The sequence below is a fragment of the Diachasma alloeum genome, unplaced genomic scaffold (assembly GCF_001412515.2).
Source record: "Diachasma alloeum isolate Michigan unplaced genomic scaffold, Dall2.0 Dall_scaffold_00187, whole genome shotgun sequence".
NCBI classification, from domain to species: Eukaryota; Metazoa; Arthropoda; class Insecta; order Hymenoptera; family Braconidae; genus Diachasma; species Diachasma alloeum.
Window position 1 is genome coordinate 213,246 of NW_021680353.1, and position 17,234 is coordinate 230,479.

The 17,234-nt window shown below is 37.2% G+C and overlaps 1 protein-coding gene across 1 annotated transcript in view; it reads right to left on the bottom strand.

The window, feature by feature from the left end:
* The window catches only part of LOC107048352 (chaoptin), a 116,799-nt gene that overhangs the window by 29,724 nt on the left and 69,841 nt on the right, over positions 1–17,234 (bottom strand). Inside the window, exon 6 of the mRNA XM_015271494.2 lies at positions 2,462–4,140. Within this exon, the coding sequence (XP_015126980.1) occupies positions 2,462–4,140 (1,679 nt within the window). The remainder of the gene's footprint in view (positions 1–2,461; positions 4,141–17,234) is intronic.

Genomic DNA, 17,234 nt, shown 5'->3' on the forward strand with positions numbered 1-17,234 from the left:
GCTCCACGCCCCCACCCCCAACCCCCACGGGCTTTTCGCAATAAAAAATAGTATACGCGCTTCGGCGTCGAGTGCTGAATTCAACGCTGGTGGAGTACAGGCGCACGAGGCACCGTTCGTCTACGACTCACGTGCCTCGTGCGCCTGTACTCCACCAGCGTTGAATTCAGCACTTCTCCGCCTTAGCACGTAATATACTATTCTCGTACACATAAGCGTAAATGACTTTGTTCACCATACTCTCTAGTTTTTTCTGCGGTATTAAAAAATATAAGTTTCCGGATAGATAATTGCAAACAACCACATTAAAAGCTTCTTGATTGCAGTACCATGGTCATATTAGGTGGTTCGAATCCGCGCGTTCCAGACGTCTGGCAACGGTCCGCTCAAGTGACTACTCGGACCGAATCGATGAGATCATATGGAACACATGGACATTGTTGCCGTATGGTTATTACAGATTAAAGCAACGTGAGTCAAGTGTGAATTTTAATAAAATATTGTTGACAATATTTATTGAATAAATTCCCGAAAAAATGTACTCAACAATGAAAATCCGAAAAAGTATGGGAATGGCAAGATTGCCAACAAAATTGAAATTTTATTTGAAAAGAAAAGTTGCTAACTTGAAGGAAGTATTTGGATATCCTTAAGGTATATCCCAAGAGAATGTCACCCAAAAGTTAGTTTCTATAGTTTTTCGGAAAAAAACTAAATTACTTAAATAATTGCTTTCTCATAAGTCTTTCCATCTTCATATGTTGTTGATGAATGTAACAATAACTGAATCAAATAAGAAATTATTCGTTAATTAATTGTGTAAATCAAATAATAAATGATTTAAGGAACTTTCCATTTTTTAGAGTTCGCAGAAACAATGTAGTATAAAATTTTACAAAAAAATCACCGTATTCAAAATTTATCAATCTACCACGGATTTGTATTCAAGAACACCGTAAGAACCGTTTTCTCTTAAGGGGTAACGGAACCCGTCGCACGCTGACGTTAGGGGTCCCCCCTATCGGTATTGCAGGTTCTCGTGGTTTTTTGGATTTTGTACGTGAAAAGTACAAAAGCCCATAAAATATAAATAAATGGATATAAATAAATAATAATGGTATGGAAACATTCTACATCATCTTCTGACTCGTAAAAGTACTTCCCTCTTACAATTGGTGCCCTGTAAAGGTCATGTTACCTCCTGGATACCACCCAATCACCATATACAAGTTTTTACAAAAATTACGCAACAAAAGTACGTTTTTGTACTCAAAATCTCTGTCTTGGACCTCACTCGATCGTTCTCTTCTCATGAAAGAAGCCATCGGCTAAGAAAAATCTATAACAAATCGGTTTTTCTACTATGACTTGGCAGATTCCTACAAATAAAATGGCGTCAGCCTTGCCCTGGTCCTTAGCGTTAAATAATTTGCAATTTTTTTTTTGCATAAATAAGAAAAGCATGAGAAGAGAGCGATGCGTTTCGCTACTCTCAATACGGGGAAAAAGTTTCATTGATTCTCATGGCATAGAATCCAAGAAAACTTGTTTTTCGTAAACGTCTTTTTGTGGTCGGTTCCGTTACCCCTTAAGATGAAAACATCGAGGTCAGGGGGACCCACAACCCCCGTTTGGCCTTTGCCTTGTGTGCTAGAAGCCCGCATTTCATTAATTTTATCTCCTAAACTGTGTATAACACCTAGTTAAAATTTTTTCAATAGCTGGGGAATATAATGAACGTTATCTATAAGAAACATGGGGACAATGGTAAGAGAAACCGTTTTTTAAGGATATCCCTTAAGAACCATTAATTAGAAAAATTGATAAAATTGGAGAATACACGTGAAAAGATGAAAAAATGGCAGACAAAAATGGAAATTAATTCACTTCAGTGAGCTTAGAGTCATCAAGTAAATTTTTAATTCGTATCAAATTAATATCTTCTTCATGTTTTCCCATAAACTGAAGTCTGGATTAATTTTTTATTTTTATGAGTTATAGGATGAAAGTTTACGATCTTTTCGAGGGTGCTACTGAAGGATGTTAAATTACTTCAGCGAATTTGTTCTGATAAAATCCTCTTTATCATAATCATTTTTTCCTTAAATCGAATTAAATGTCACTCTCATAAAAATTATCACTAAACTGTCCATGGAATTTCAATTGTTTTCTGACGGTGTCGGCAATTCGTAATCCATAAAAGTCTCAAACTGTCGAAGATTACATAAATGCTTTCAAATTTCACTCACCCAATTTAATTAAAAAATCCGATGATTGAAAGTCTCTAAAATAAAATTTTAACCCCCCAAAACAGAAAAAATCTCAATTTAAAAAGATTATTGCCATTTTCTAAATCTTTGAAAGTCTGAATATTTGTTACCCCTTCACTGCTGACCTCAAGCCAGCAAAAACTAAACCAATGAATACTAAACTAAGCTAATCAATCAAAAAAACTACATACCAGGATGTACAGCAGTCAAGTAATTCCCCCGAAGGTCGAGACTCCTGAGATTCGGCAGGCCATCATAGATATCCCCCGCCAACTGAGTTATATTATTACAAGCAAGATCGAGACTGGTAAGATTGGCCAACCCATACTCATAATTAATCACCGAGATTGAATTATACGAGACGTTGAGTGAGAATTCCAGTCCCCCACTCTCGACAATGGCATCCAAATCCAGTGCAGTAAGATCATTGAATTCCAGATGGAGAAACCTCAAACTGGACAATCCATGAAGTGCGCTTTTATGCATCCCTGATATTCTATTGTACGCCAATGAGACGGTAACCAATTTCGGACAATTATCAATTGTCCCGGAAGACAAGTAATGAATTCTATTTCCAGTTAAATCTAGTGATCTCAATTCCGTGAGATTTTGAAATGTCCCCTCGGGTATAGCCTCAAGAAAGTTGTACCCGAACTTAACATCCCGCAATTCCTGATGTCTATCGGCTTGAAATATCTTATCCGGTAAATAGTGCAATCTGTTCGATTCAAGATTGATATACCTCAACTGTCGAAACGTATAAAAAGTATCAGAATCGATGGCGTGAAAATTATTATTATCCAGCACAAGCCACAGTAGATTCTTCAAACTGGCAAATGCAGCCTTTGGTAGTACATCAGTAGCAAATGCAAAACTCATTTCCAGAATTTCCAGACTCTCCTCGATGCCCATAAAAGCACGACTATCCAATTCCGCCAATTGATTGAATGACAGACTTAGTTCTTTCAATCTCCTAGCCCCTTTGAATGTTCCTGACTTTAACTTTGCTATCACATTATTCCTCAGCAGTAGTATCTCAAGATTCTTAGCCCACTCAAAATCCCCGGGGAACACATGTGTTATCTTATTATAACCAAGATTAAGATGCTGAAGTCTACCGCAATTACCAAGTGCTCCAACCGGTAGTGAGGCCAAATGATTATTAGATAACGACAGTGCCCTCAAATTACTCCCAAATAAGTCAAATGCATCAGCGGTGATGTTGTATATATCGTTGTTACTCAGGTACAGATAAGCAATTCTTCTCAACTTTGAAAGCGCACTTGGTACATTTGTTAGGCCATTGTTCTCGATATTCAAGTATTCAAGAATATTCTCCAATCCCCTGAATGCCTCGTCGTCTATGTAGCTGATGTTATTCGATGACAAATGCATTCTCCGTGTCTCTACATACTGAAATGCATCAGCCGGTATCACTGACAGTTTATTGCTCGATATATTCAGGTCTTTGATGTGTAGTGTTGCATTCGATGACGTCAGAAATCTCACTGACTCAATGAGATTCTCCGATACGTCGAGTAATTCCAGCACTGAACTCTTGAAATCCGGTAATTCTAATATTCTCATTGAATTACCACGGAGATATAACCACGTTATCACTGGTAAGTCACCGATACTCAGGGGAAATGACGATAATAAATTATTATTTACACTCATTGTACGTATGTTGGGTGGTAATGATGTTGATGGTATATCCTGAATATCATTGTTATCCAGATTTAGCCAGACTAGATTCTCGAAGTGGGAGAATACACGGGGGATCTCGACGATGCTATTCTCACCGAAGAACCCGTTCGTCAGTGTCTCCGACACGTGGCCCCAATCGCCGTCCAGGCTTGTCAGGTGATTGCTGTTGGTCATGTCCAGTGTGACAAAATCCAAGCAAACAAGAAACAATGGGGGGAAGGGAGTGGAGCGAGAAAGAGAGAACGGAAAAAATACAAGTGATACAAACTGCACGAATGTCCGACCAGACCTACTAATGAAATTTGCATCGGGCCGTAATTCAAATGCTGCTTAATGTCGCTTGTATTACATCAAACCCCAACGTTACGGAATTTTGGTTCTATTTATGAGGCGATTGGAATAAACAATGCGTATATCATTCGGAAATTTCTACTTTGCACGATAGGGGAGAGTGCGCCTGTACCGCTCAGGGGGCAATACCGCTTACCTGGTTTTTCCACAACTATGAATTCTAATATATATTCTTTCTCTCAATATGAATTATTTGATGTAGGAATGGTTTTTTTAAAATTTCACTTTATTTACCACTTTAAATATGAGCTGGTCCACGACGATCACGAGGACAAAAAAGTCGATGCTGGGGATTTTCGTCTCAATTTTTTCCTGAAATGGTGGAGATTAGACAAAAATTTTGAAAAAAGAAAAATTGGAAAATATTGATAATTGAGGGAGTAATGATTTTTTTTAAATTACTAGTTTTTGTCATTTTTTTTTCCAAATTGACCTCAATATTTCTGCGGAATTTCAAGCTATCAAATCCCTCGTCGACACAGCGAACATGAAAAACCCTTTAAAATGAGACGCCATATATAACGTTATCTTCAGTCTGACAGGATTTACTCAGAAAGCTAATTTTTCAAAGATCTAAAATTTTCATCAAAAATCGTCAACAAAATGTCAAGAATTTTGACGCCAATTAGATTTTGTCTTTCGCCGTAGTTCGGCGGTTATTAATTTTCCATTGAGACAGGTATCGAAAATGATCGAAAGTCGCTATTATTCATGCAATTATCGCACAAAATAAGTAAATATCCAATTAAATATTAGCAAATGGTGAAAGTTAGACTCATTATATCTTCTATTATTCTACGCGGCAAACAATATTATTCGACACACGGCCTAAAAAACTTTTCTAGCTCATAGAATTGCAACCCCCACTTCGGCTCGGGCTGAACTCAGGCTCATATTCGCCAGAAAATTTTTTTAGGCCTTATATCGAAATACACTATTTTAACAATTTATTTTGTTTCCTGTGGAATGAGAAAAAACATCGAGTTTTTTAATAATCGAAGTTTTTTTTCCAGAAACATCGAATTACAAGATCGATGTTTTTCAAAAATACTGATTCTTCCATAATCGATGTTTTTAAAAGCATCGTCCATCCCGAAATACAAGTAACGGGGTGAGCGATACAGGCAACGGAGTGAGTGACATTGGAATCGTGCCGAGCGCCGTTACCGGACGGCGGGTAATACTAGTTTTTTATTAATTTCGTAAATTCTGACCAGAGTTAGATCTTTGCTTTTCAGAAATAACACATTGGATAGTGAAAGAAGATATTAAACCAATTGTTTGCATTTCATGTTGAGGTTGACGGTATAACATTGGCATTTCCCCTTAGGTAAGCGGTACAAGCACTCCATCTCCTCTAGAATCTTTATGACGGTACGTGGAGGTAAAAGTTTGGTAAAGATTACACTGACGGTTTCTGTTAGTGATGTATTTCACCGAGTTACATTGGAGGATTTTTTGCAGTATACTATTAACGGAATATCATAATGCGTTATAATATTAGGGGCACACACAATTATTGATTAATAATTTGAGAGCCTCATAAAAGTCATGAATGCGAGTGGATAACACATAGCAAACCTCATTCATTGTAATTTATACTCTATAAAACATTAAAAGGAGTGTAAACATTGTTGGAAATTATATTTGATTGTAAAAATTAATTTGATACTTGTTTTGCATGTTTGTGGAATGCATCTTTTCAATTATTGAGTGAGTGTAGTCTGTTGAGGCAAAGACGTAGAAAAGAGAAGGTGGAAAACGTCCCGCCAGAACACGGTTAAGTCTAAAAATATTAGGAATTATAATAATAAAGTAATAAATTGGAATTTGAATCGAGCTAAGGAACAATTGGGGACTGTCCAGACTTGCGGAAGTACGCGGCATAGTTGTGGGACCGATGGTTAGGTTATAAAATTATAAAGTATGGACGGTTCGGGTCTGCGGGTGGATGCGTCATTAAGTATCCCGAGTGGAAATTGCTTCAGGCTCACCTGAAGCACGATTAGAACGTGATCTAGTTTTTGTAAGGCTCGACTGATCCGGCGATTCCTGATGAGAACCTGACCAAGTTCTCTCCAGTAGATCGGATCCGAAAAACTGCAGGCGGTCTCAGATCAACTTCTGATCAGGTAGTCATGATCTCATCTTGAGGTCAGGCTGCCTGACCCCAATTTGATCAAATTCGGATTTGATGCATTTGATCGTGATTTGAACGGGATCAAGTGGAGAGAAAATGATCAGATTCAGATCCGGTCCACCTGAACTTAATTTTGACAAGTTTATTCAAATAATTTAACAACTATTATTATACTATTCAAATTAAGTTTTATCAACCATTATCAATAATTATTTTCAATCTTTAAAAAGAATCATTACACTACAATTTACTTTCATTAAAATAATTTCATTAACCAATTTAATTAACAGACAGCTTTTCTCAAATGTACAAGGGGAGGGATGACGGTGCCGTAAATCAAATACATATAACACTGAGAAAAAAAATTTCTAATATCTGAAACATATTTTCTTGAGAGAAGTAAATTATTTTCATTGGCTTAAATTTCAGAATGTGTGCACTTCACGGAACTCAAATAAATTTTCATTCATCACTATCGTTCCGCGTTACGCACTGAGAGAAAAACGATCGGTCCCTATCACTATTTTCTGAGTGTCAAGGTTTATTAGTATTGTGTTCAATTTTGTTGTGTAACGATCACAGTATTCTTTTATAGATCTCACGACTCGATTTTCAGAATCAAAACCAACTGAAAATTTCATGTAACTGGCACAAAACTATGTTACAATATGTAGAGTGAAGAATAAATCAACTCGAAGCGTGAATATAACACTAGTATAGAATGCAATCAATACTTTTCCCAGCGAGTCATTGGGATGCAATACATTTAGTCATCGCAATCAAAATTATGTTGTCACCAGGACTCACTGAGTGGTGGTCAGCCCTTCGTGACTCGTATAGCGGGGCGTGTAGCATGTCCCAGGCATTTTCTCAATAATTTTCTTCAATGCTTTATCATATACAAACAAAAGTTTTGGGTGAATAGCATTAATCGAACCTTCAACTACACTACTAAAATTCGGGTCTTATTTTAAGATCCAAATGTCTCGATTTTTTAGTCCTTAAACGAGTCTTGATTTAAGACTGTACATTGATCTTATTGCTCAGATTCCTTTGGGATCTTAATTATTTTGTGACTTTTTCGAAGTAAATAATGAATTCAATAATTATCGAATTTCGTGGAATGATTCAATTTTTTTTAAATTATTTAGATAATTGAAATTATTATAAAGTTTTTCTCTTTAATTTTGTGGGGCATGGCGGGGCGGGGGGGGGGGGGTATTCACCATATGCTGGCACCTAGAAGTTTGGAATAAATTTTAAAAAATAGAGGAGGATGGAAACGACCCAGTGGAAGGGAATTTTGCGATCCAGTGATGTTTTAGACAAGGAAAAAATGTTTATTTCAAATTTGGGGGGGGGGAGGAGTGACCCCCATACGCTTACACCTAGAAGAATGGAATAAATTTTAAAAAATAGAGGAGGGTGGAAAACGACCCCATTGACGGGAATTTTGCGATCCCTTGATGTTTTAAACAAGAAAAAAATGTTTATCTCAAATTTTCGGGGGATGGGGGGAAGTGACCGGCATACGCTTGCACCTAGAAGAATGGAATAAATATTAAAAAATAGAGGAGGATGGAAAATAACCCCATAGAAGGAGATTTTGCGATCCGGTGATTTTGTGAACTAGAAAAAAAATGTTTATTTCATATTTGGGGGGGGGGGGCGATCGCCATACGCTTGCACCTAGAAGTTTGGAATCCTATTTATGAAAGGTCATACACATAAATGAACATCGTTAGAGTCGAAATATCTCGAAATTCGTAAGACAGATTCCTCATTGGTTAATCGCATAGGCATGAAGTTGGTTAGTTCTCACCCGGGAAATTTGAAGACGATGAATTCGTCACATAGTGCGCGCTCCACGGTCTCTTGGTCCTTTAAGCCTGAGAGGTCAATTTAAGGGAGAAGAAGACGAAAAACGTGGAAAATGAATTTAGAATCCTCCCAATAGTCTATATCGATCGCAAATCATCTCTGTTGAAGAGAATAGAACGATAGGTGGATGTTTGGTTGTCAAGGGTTGTTGATTAATTATCAATTAACATTCGTTAATTGAACATTGAAATATTTACATGTATCTTCATAGAAAATACATTTATCAATTGAATATCTCGTTTATCTTTCTTTATAACTGCTAATTACTTCAAGAGGTTATGAGCCTAGTCTCACGACTCAAATAAAAGGAAGATAGAAACGGTGGAATTGAAGAAGCTGAGGGAAGTACACGCAAGAATTTTCTGAACCTGAAGAAATGGCGACGTACGGATCAGCAAAGATAGAAACACTACAAAAAGATAATTATGACACTTGGAAAATTCAGGTAGAAGCATTACTCGTTAAATTTGATGAATGGGGGTATGTATCTGGAGAAATAGTGAAACCAGCGTTGGAGGATGGTGCAGCATCACGTGAAGCTGTTAGAGTTTGGGAGGTAAATGATAAAAAAGCGAAATCCGACATCATACTGAACATCAGCCCGGCGGAATTAAAACAAGTCAAGAACTGCGTGACCTCGAAACAGATGTGGGACAAGCTAAATGCAATTTACCAATCAAAGGGACCACAGAGGAAATCAACGTTGCTGAAGAAACTGACAGTAATGAAACTGGAGGGGAATGGGGATGTTCGAGATCATATGAATGATTTCTTTGATATTGTCGATAAATTACTTAACATGGAAATCGAGGTAAATCCAGAATTATTGGTGATTATGTTATTGCAAAGTCTTCCACAGAGTTTTGAAGTCTTTCGCTGTACCATGGAATCTCGAGATACATTACCTGATCCAGAGGATTTACGTGTAAAAATTTTGGCAATAAATGGTGGGAAGAGAAGTGAGTCTCAGGGTACTACTCAAGATGCTATGTTAGCTAAGAAGAAATTTGAGTCAAAAAAGAATTATCAGAAATCAAGAGGAGATGGAGATTCTAATGAGAAGAAATCTTTCCCCTACAAGTGCCACCGCTGTCACAAGAAAGGATATTGGGCCGCAAAGTGTCCAGAAAATGGTAAAAATTCAAATAAAGCAAATAATGCAGAAACTGAGAGTTTTTATGCCAGATGTGAAGAATCGGTGGGAGAAACAGCATGGGGAGGAGTCTTGATGCATAACAGAAGTGAGTGGTGTTTAGACAGCGGTTGCACATCACATTTATGGAAGAATGAAGAGAATTTTACTGAATTGAACAAAAACAACTGTGGAAAATTGAACCTAGCCAGCGACGTGTCAACGGAAATTGTTGGAAAAGGCACTGTGAAGCTGACTTCTGAACTTGAGGGAAATATCAAAAATGTGAACCTGAAGAATGTGGGATGTTCCGGACTTGAGAATTAATTTATTATCAGTTGGAAAAATCACAGATCAGGGATGCAAAGTAATTTTTGATAACAATTCAGCCACAATTGTTAATAAGGATGAGAAAGTAATTCTCAAGGCTAGAAGATCAAATGAATTATATTTGGTGAAAGAGAAATTTGATGAATGTAACTCTGCAGAGAAAATTGAAACGAATACATCCAAATTGAGTGCAAAAGAATTATGGCACAGAAGAATGGGACACCTGAACTACAGGGATCTTCAAGAAGGTCACAAGAAAGGAAAAATTAAGGGGCTTGAACTTGAAGAGTCGAAAGAAAATTTGGACTGTGAGATATGTATTCTGGGAAAAATGACGAAATCTCCATTTCCAATAAGAGAAGAAAAATCATCGAAATTATTGGAGATCATTCATTCAGATGTCTGGGGACCTGCACGAGTTGAATCGAATGGGAAGGCCAAATATTTTGTAACTTTTATCGACGAGTACTCTGGATGGTGTAAGTACGTTTGATACAATCGAAAAGTGACGTTTTTAATGCTTTCACAGAATACAAAGCATTTGCTGAGAATCAGACTGGAGAGAAAATCAAATATCTACAATCTGATAATGGCAAGGAATATATTAATAACAATTTTGATGAGTTCCTGAAGAAGAATGGGATAGGAAGAAGATTGACTGTAACACATACACCACAACAAAATGGACTGGCTGAAAGAAGAAATCGTACATTAGTTGAAATGGCCAGGTGTATGCTGATACGATACAGTTCACCATCATCGTTTTGGGGAGAGGCCATCCATACTGCCAACTACACAAGAAACAGATGTCCCTCAAGAGCATTGGATGGGAAGACTGCACATGAGCTGTGGACTGGGAAAATACCGAACGTATCGTATTTTCGTGAATTTGGTTGCAGTGTCTACACTCGCAAGAGGCAGCAGAACCCTGGAAAATTTGATGCTCGATCTACAAAGGAGATCTTTGTTGGATACTCGGAGAAGTCGAAGGCATACAGAGTTTGGATTCCTGAGGAGAGACGAATTGATATGACGAGAAATGTGAAATTCCTGAACGAGTCCAGAATCAATTCGAGGATGAATCCAAAAACTACTGATGCTGCTGGGGGATCCAAGGAGAATCGAGAGGGAAGAGACGTTGAATTCATGATGAATCCTGTTACAAGAGAAACTATTACCAGGGATGAGGAAGAGCTCGATGACTGGTTTGACGCTGAAGAGGAAGAAAGTGACTACGAGGAAGAGATTCAACGTGATTCAGACCATGATGGTGGAGATCTGAATGGCAGAGTTGAACCTGGGAATCGTCATGTTGAACGTGGACCCGGCGTTGACGTTCAACAAAATCATGAGCCAGTTCTAGAGCCAGTTCCACAAATGAAGAGAGGAAGGGGAAGACCTGGTAAAATACTCACTGGACTCAGGGGAAGACCGAGGCTGAATTATCATCTCGTGGAGGCTGCTGAAGAAGTTGGTGAGGAAGCAGATGAGATTGCAGGACTCGCAGAAATCCCACTGAAAGAGGCATTGGAGGGACAAGACTCAGAGGAATGGCTGGAGGCAATGGCATCAGAAATGAAATCCATCATCAGGAATGATACTTGGAACTTAGTCTATCGGCCAGCAAAAGCAAAAATTGTAGGAAGTCGTAGTGTCCTGAGAAACAAATACAATACTGATGGAACTTTGAAGAAAAGGAAGGCGAGAATTGTAGCAAGGGGTTTCACTCAACGTCCCGGCATAGACTACAACGAGATCTTCGCTCCAGTGGCACGACAAAATTCCATACGAATGATCACGTCAATTGCAGCACAATATGAACTGGAAATAAAACAATTCGACGTGACTACTGCATATTTGAATGGGATTTTACATGAGAAGATTTCCATGGAAGTACCAGAGTGCTCAGAAAAAATCATGAAGAAAATTCTCAGAACAGAACCTGAAGGGAGTGAAATACATAGAAAAACGAGAATTATGCTTCAGAAATTCCAAAAAGGGGATCAAGTTTGTGAGATGAAGAAGGCCCTGTACAGATTACGTCAGGCTGGGAGGAGTTGGTACGAGACATTATGTCAAGAATTGAATCGTTTTGGACTAACTCAATCGAAGAATGACCCTTGTGTATTCTATTTGGGACGAGGGGAAGAAATATTCATTGTTGCCATTTATGTAGACGACATTCTGGTCGTATCGAAACATGAGAAAATGATCAAAAATTTTGAGAGACAGTTATCAGGAGTTTTCGAATTCAAGAATCTCGGAAACGTGAAATATTGCTTGGGGATCGGATTTTCAAGAAACCAAGGAGAAATAACCATGACTCAGAGGGGCTACTTGAATGACATTCTTGAGAAATTCGGAATGAAGGACTCCAAATCCGTAACTACTCCAATTGAACTGGGAACGAGACCAACGAAATGTGAAGACAGTTCAGAGCTCGAAAAATGGAAGGATCTACAGTACAGAGAACGTGTGGGATCATTAATATATCTCTCTGTATGCACAAGGCCAGATATCAGTCACGCTGTGAGTTATCTCAGTCAATACAATTCCTGCTACGATCAAACCCATTGGATTGCTGCAAAAAGGGTACTCAGATACTTGAATGGCACACGAGACGTTGGGTTGAAGTACAGAAAGACATCAGCACCATTGCTGGGGTACGTGGATGCTGACTGGGCGAACTGCGTTCATGATCGGAAATCATACACTGGATTTGCATTTATTCTGGGAGGATGTACAATTTCCTGGGAGTCTAAAAAGCAAAGGACAGTTGCTTTATCGTCAACGGAGGCTGAATACATGGCACTGAACGAGGCTGCTAAGGAGGCTGTATATCTGCAGCGTTTTCTGGTCGAGTTGAGTTTTGAGAACCTTGCCAAAGGAAAATTGATGTGTGACAACAATGGGGCTCTGAAATTGGCTAAGAACCCTGTTTTTCACAATCGAACAAAACACATCGACGTGAAACATCATGCTGTGAGGGACATCGTCAGCAGCACTGGTCCAAAGTTGGAATATGTATCTACGAACGAGATGGGGGCTGATATTCTGACCAAGGTACTGGCGAGACCTAAGCATCAGCAATGTCTCGAGATTCTGGGAATTTCATTAAATTAAAAATTGAAATAATCCACATATCGAGGGGAAGTGTTGAAGAGAGCGAATTGAGCGATAGGTGGATGTTTGGTTGTCAAGGGGTTGTTGATTGGGCTTATTGATTGATATTCGTTCATCGAACGTTGAAGTACTGACATGTACACTGATTAAAATACATTTGTTATTTGAATCTTCATTTACCTTTCCTTAATTAATACTAATTACTTCAAGATAAACCATTAATTTTGACCCGTCCATTTGACCCTTGTGACCCTTAGATTTTGAACCGTAGATTTTGACCTTTAGAGTTTGACCTTGTATTTTGACCGTTAGTTTTTTACCTTTGTGACCCTTAAATTTTGAACCATGGATTTTAACCCTTGTGACCCTTCAATTTTGAACCTTACGTTTTGACTCTTGTATTCAGATGCTTACGTTTTGACCCTTGTAACCTTTACAATCGAAACCTTGGATTTTGACCTTTATATTCAAGCCCTTCTACTTTGACGCTCATGACCCTTAGAATTTCGCCCTTGTGATCCTTCAATTTGAAACCTTAAAATTTGAACCTTATATTCAGACAATTGTCGTTTGACTCTCATAACCTTCAAATTTTACCCTTACAACCCTACAATTTTGAATCTTCGATTTTGGGTTTGATTTTCAGATCCCTTTATTTTGACCCTTATGATCCTTAGATTTTTACCCTTGTGACCCTTACATTCTTAACTTTGGATTTTGACTTTGGTATTTAGACCCTTGTATTTTGACCCTTATGATCCTTAGATTTTTACCCTTGTGACCCTTACATTCTTAACTTTGGATTTTGACTTTGGTATTTAGACCCTTGTATTTTGACCCTTATGATCCTTAGATTTTTACCCTTGTGACCCTTACATTCTTAACTTTGGATTTTGACTTTGGTATTTAGACCCTTGTATTTTGACCCTTATGATCCTTAGATTTTTACCCTTGTGACCCTTACATTCTTAACTTTGGATTTTGACTTTGGTATTTAGACCCTTGTATTTTGACCCTTATGATCCTTAGATTTTTACCCTTGTGACCCTTACATTCTTAACTTTGGATTTTGACTTTGGTATTTAGACCCTTGTATTTTGACCCTTATGATCCTTAGATTTTTACCCTTGTGACCCTTACATTCTTAACTTTGGATTTTGACTTTGGTATTTAGACCCTTGTATTTTGACCCTTATGATCCTTAGATTTTTACCCTTGTGACCCTTACATTCTTAACTTTGGATTTTGACTTTGGTATTTAGACCCTTGTATTTTGACCCTTATGATCCTTAGATTTTTACCCTTGTGACCCTTACATTCTTAACTTTGGATTTTGACTTTGGTATTTAGACCCTTGTATTTTGACCCTTACGATTCTTAGATTTCGACCTCTATGACCCTTCGAATTCAACATTTGTGACCTTTAAATTCTGAAGCTTGGATATTGACTTTTACATTGGGTGAGTTGTGCTAAAAGGTCGTATAACCATTTCTTTTTCATTTTCTCGGAAATTTGTGCCAAATGTCGTATAAACACTTTTCCAGGGGATATGAAATCTCCACCTTTCAGATGATTCTGAGTCGTCTGAGCCGATCTTTTCGAAACCAAATTTTCAATTTTTACAAGGACGAAAAGGACACTCTCAGGAAATATGAAATCTCCACGTTTTGGATTATTCTGAGTCATCTGAGTCATTCTGAGTCATGTGTTGAATTTTTTCATTTTTTTACAGGGAATTCTTTTTAATTTTTTGAAAATGTGAACCAAAAGGTCGTATAAACAATTTCTCAGGGGATATTAAATCTCCACGTTTTGGATTATTCTGAGTCATCTGAGTCATTCTGAGTCATGTGTTGAATTTTTTCATTTTTTTACAGGGAATTCTTTTTAATTTTTTGAAAATGTGAACCAAAAGGTCGTATAAACAATTTCTCAGGGGATATTAAATCTCCACGTTTTGGATTATTCTGAGTCATCTGAGTCATTCTGAGTCATGTGTTGAATTTTTTCATTTTTTTACAGGGAATTCTTTTTAATTTTTTGAAAATGTGAACCAAAAGGTCGTATAAACAATTTCTCAGGGGATATTAAATCTCCACGTTTTGGATTATTCTGAGTCATCTGAGTCATTCTGAGTCATGTGTTGAATTTTTTCATTTTTTTACAGGGAATTCTTTTTAATTTTTTGAAAATGTGAACCAAAAGGTCGTATAAACAATTTCTCAGGGGATATTAAATCTCCACGTTTTGGATTATTCTGAGTCATCTGAGTCATTCTGAGTCATGTGTTGAATTTTTTCATTTTTTTACAGGGAATTCTTTTTAATTTTTTGAAAATGTGAACCAAAAGGTCGTATAAACAATTTCTCAGGGGATATTAAATCTCCACGTTTTGGATGATTCCGAACCATCTCAGTCCAATTTTACAAGACCAATTTTTTCATTTTTGTACGCGAAATTTTTTCAATTTTTTTGAAATTTGAGCCGAAAGGTCTAATGAACAGTTTTCCAGGGAATTCGAAATCTCCACGTGTTGAATGATTCTGAGTCATCTGAGCCCAATTTTACGAAACAGATTATTCAATTTTTTTACAGGGAATTTTTAAATTTTTTGAAAATTCAGATAAACCGGGCGTATAGGGAATAATAAATAATAAATACTTTCGTAAGGAATAATAAATTTCCACGTTTCAGATATTTCTCGGTCATTTGAACCTAATTTTTCGGAACATCGTTTTGGTCTGTTTGAAAAGAATTAGGAGATTTTTTTAAACTTTAGTCCAGTGATCGTATCTAAGCATGAATATTTATTAATCCCTCAAAAAACGGGAATACGCTGTTTTCGTAAAAAAAACTCAATTCCCTCTGTGTAAACCAAAAAATATGTCTGAAAAAGTTACATCGAAATAAGTCACTCATCTGAAACTTGGAGATTTTCTACTCCCAAAGGGATAGTTTATACAATCTTTTGGCTCAATTTGGACAAATCCCCGAATTGACTGTCAGTTTTGAGATTTGACAGCGAACAATTTTTCTTGAAAAGTTACGCTCAGATGACTTAGAACCATCAGTAACGTGAAGATTTACTCTTCTCCGAGGGGATGTTTATACAACCTTTTGGCTCAAAGTTTCGAAAAATTGATAAATGACGGATAAAAAAATAAAGAAATTGTCTTGTAAAATTGGGCTCAGATGACTCAGAATCATCCAAAACGTGCAGATTTCATATTCCTTGAGAAAGTGTTTATACGACCTTTTGGCCCGAATTCAAAAATTTTTGAATTCCTTGTATAAAAAATCAAAAATTTTGCTTCAAAAAGATGAGCTCAAATGACCCAGAATCACCTGAAACATGGAGATTTCAAATTCCCTGGGAAAGTGTTTATACGATCTTTTGGCCCGGATTTTCAAAAAATTTTAAATTCAAATTTTCGGGAAAATCAAAATAAATTTTTATACGACCTTTTGGCACAACTCACGCGATGTGAGTTAAAATCCAAGTTTCAGAATTTACAAATCTAAGAGTCATAAGGTCACAATACAAGAGTCTGAATAGCAAAAACAAAATCGAATGTTCAAAATATAAGGGCCGCAAGGGTCAAAATTTAAGGGTCATAAGAGTCAAACGACAATCGTCGGAGTGAAAGGGTCAAATTTTAAGGCTCCAAATTTGAAACTCACAAGTGTCAAATTCTGAGGGTCATGAGGATCAAAGTACAAGGGCTTGAATATAAGAGTAAAAATCCAAGGTTTCGATTTTAAGGATCACAAGGGTCAAAATTTAAGGGTCATAAAATTCAAATGACAATTGTCTGAATACGAGGATCAAATTTTAAAGTTTCAAATGGAAGGGTCACACGGCTCAAATTCTAAGGGTAATAAGGATCCAAAATACAGTGGTCTGAATATCGAAGTCAAAATCATAAGTGCAAAATTTAAGGATGGCAAGGGTCAAAATCTAAGGACCATAAGTCTCAAAATACAAGGGTCTGAATATCAAAGTAAAAATCGAAAGTTCAAAATTTTAGGGTCGCAAGGGTCAAAATTCAATGGTCATAAGAGTCAAGCGACAATTGTCTGAATATAAGGGTAAAATTCTAAGGTTTCAAATTGAAGAGTCACAATGGTCAAATTCTAAGGGTCATGAGAGTGAAAGTACAGGGGCCTGAATATAAGGATCAAAATTCAAGGTTCCGATTGTAAGGGTAACAAAGGTAAAAATCTAAGGGTCATAAGGGTCAACACACAAGCGTTTCCACACTAGGGTCAAAATCTATGGTTCAGAATTTAAGGGTCACT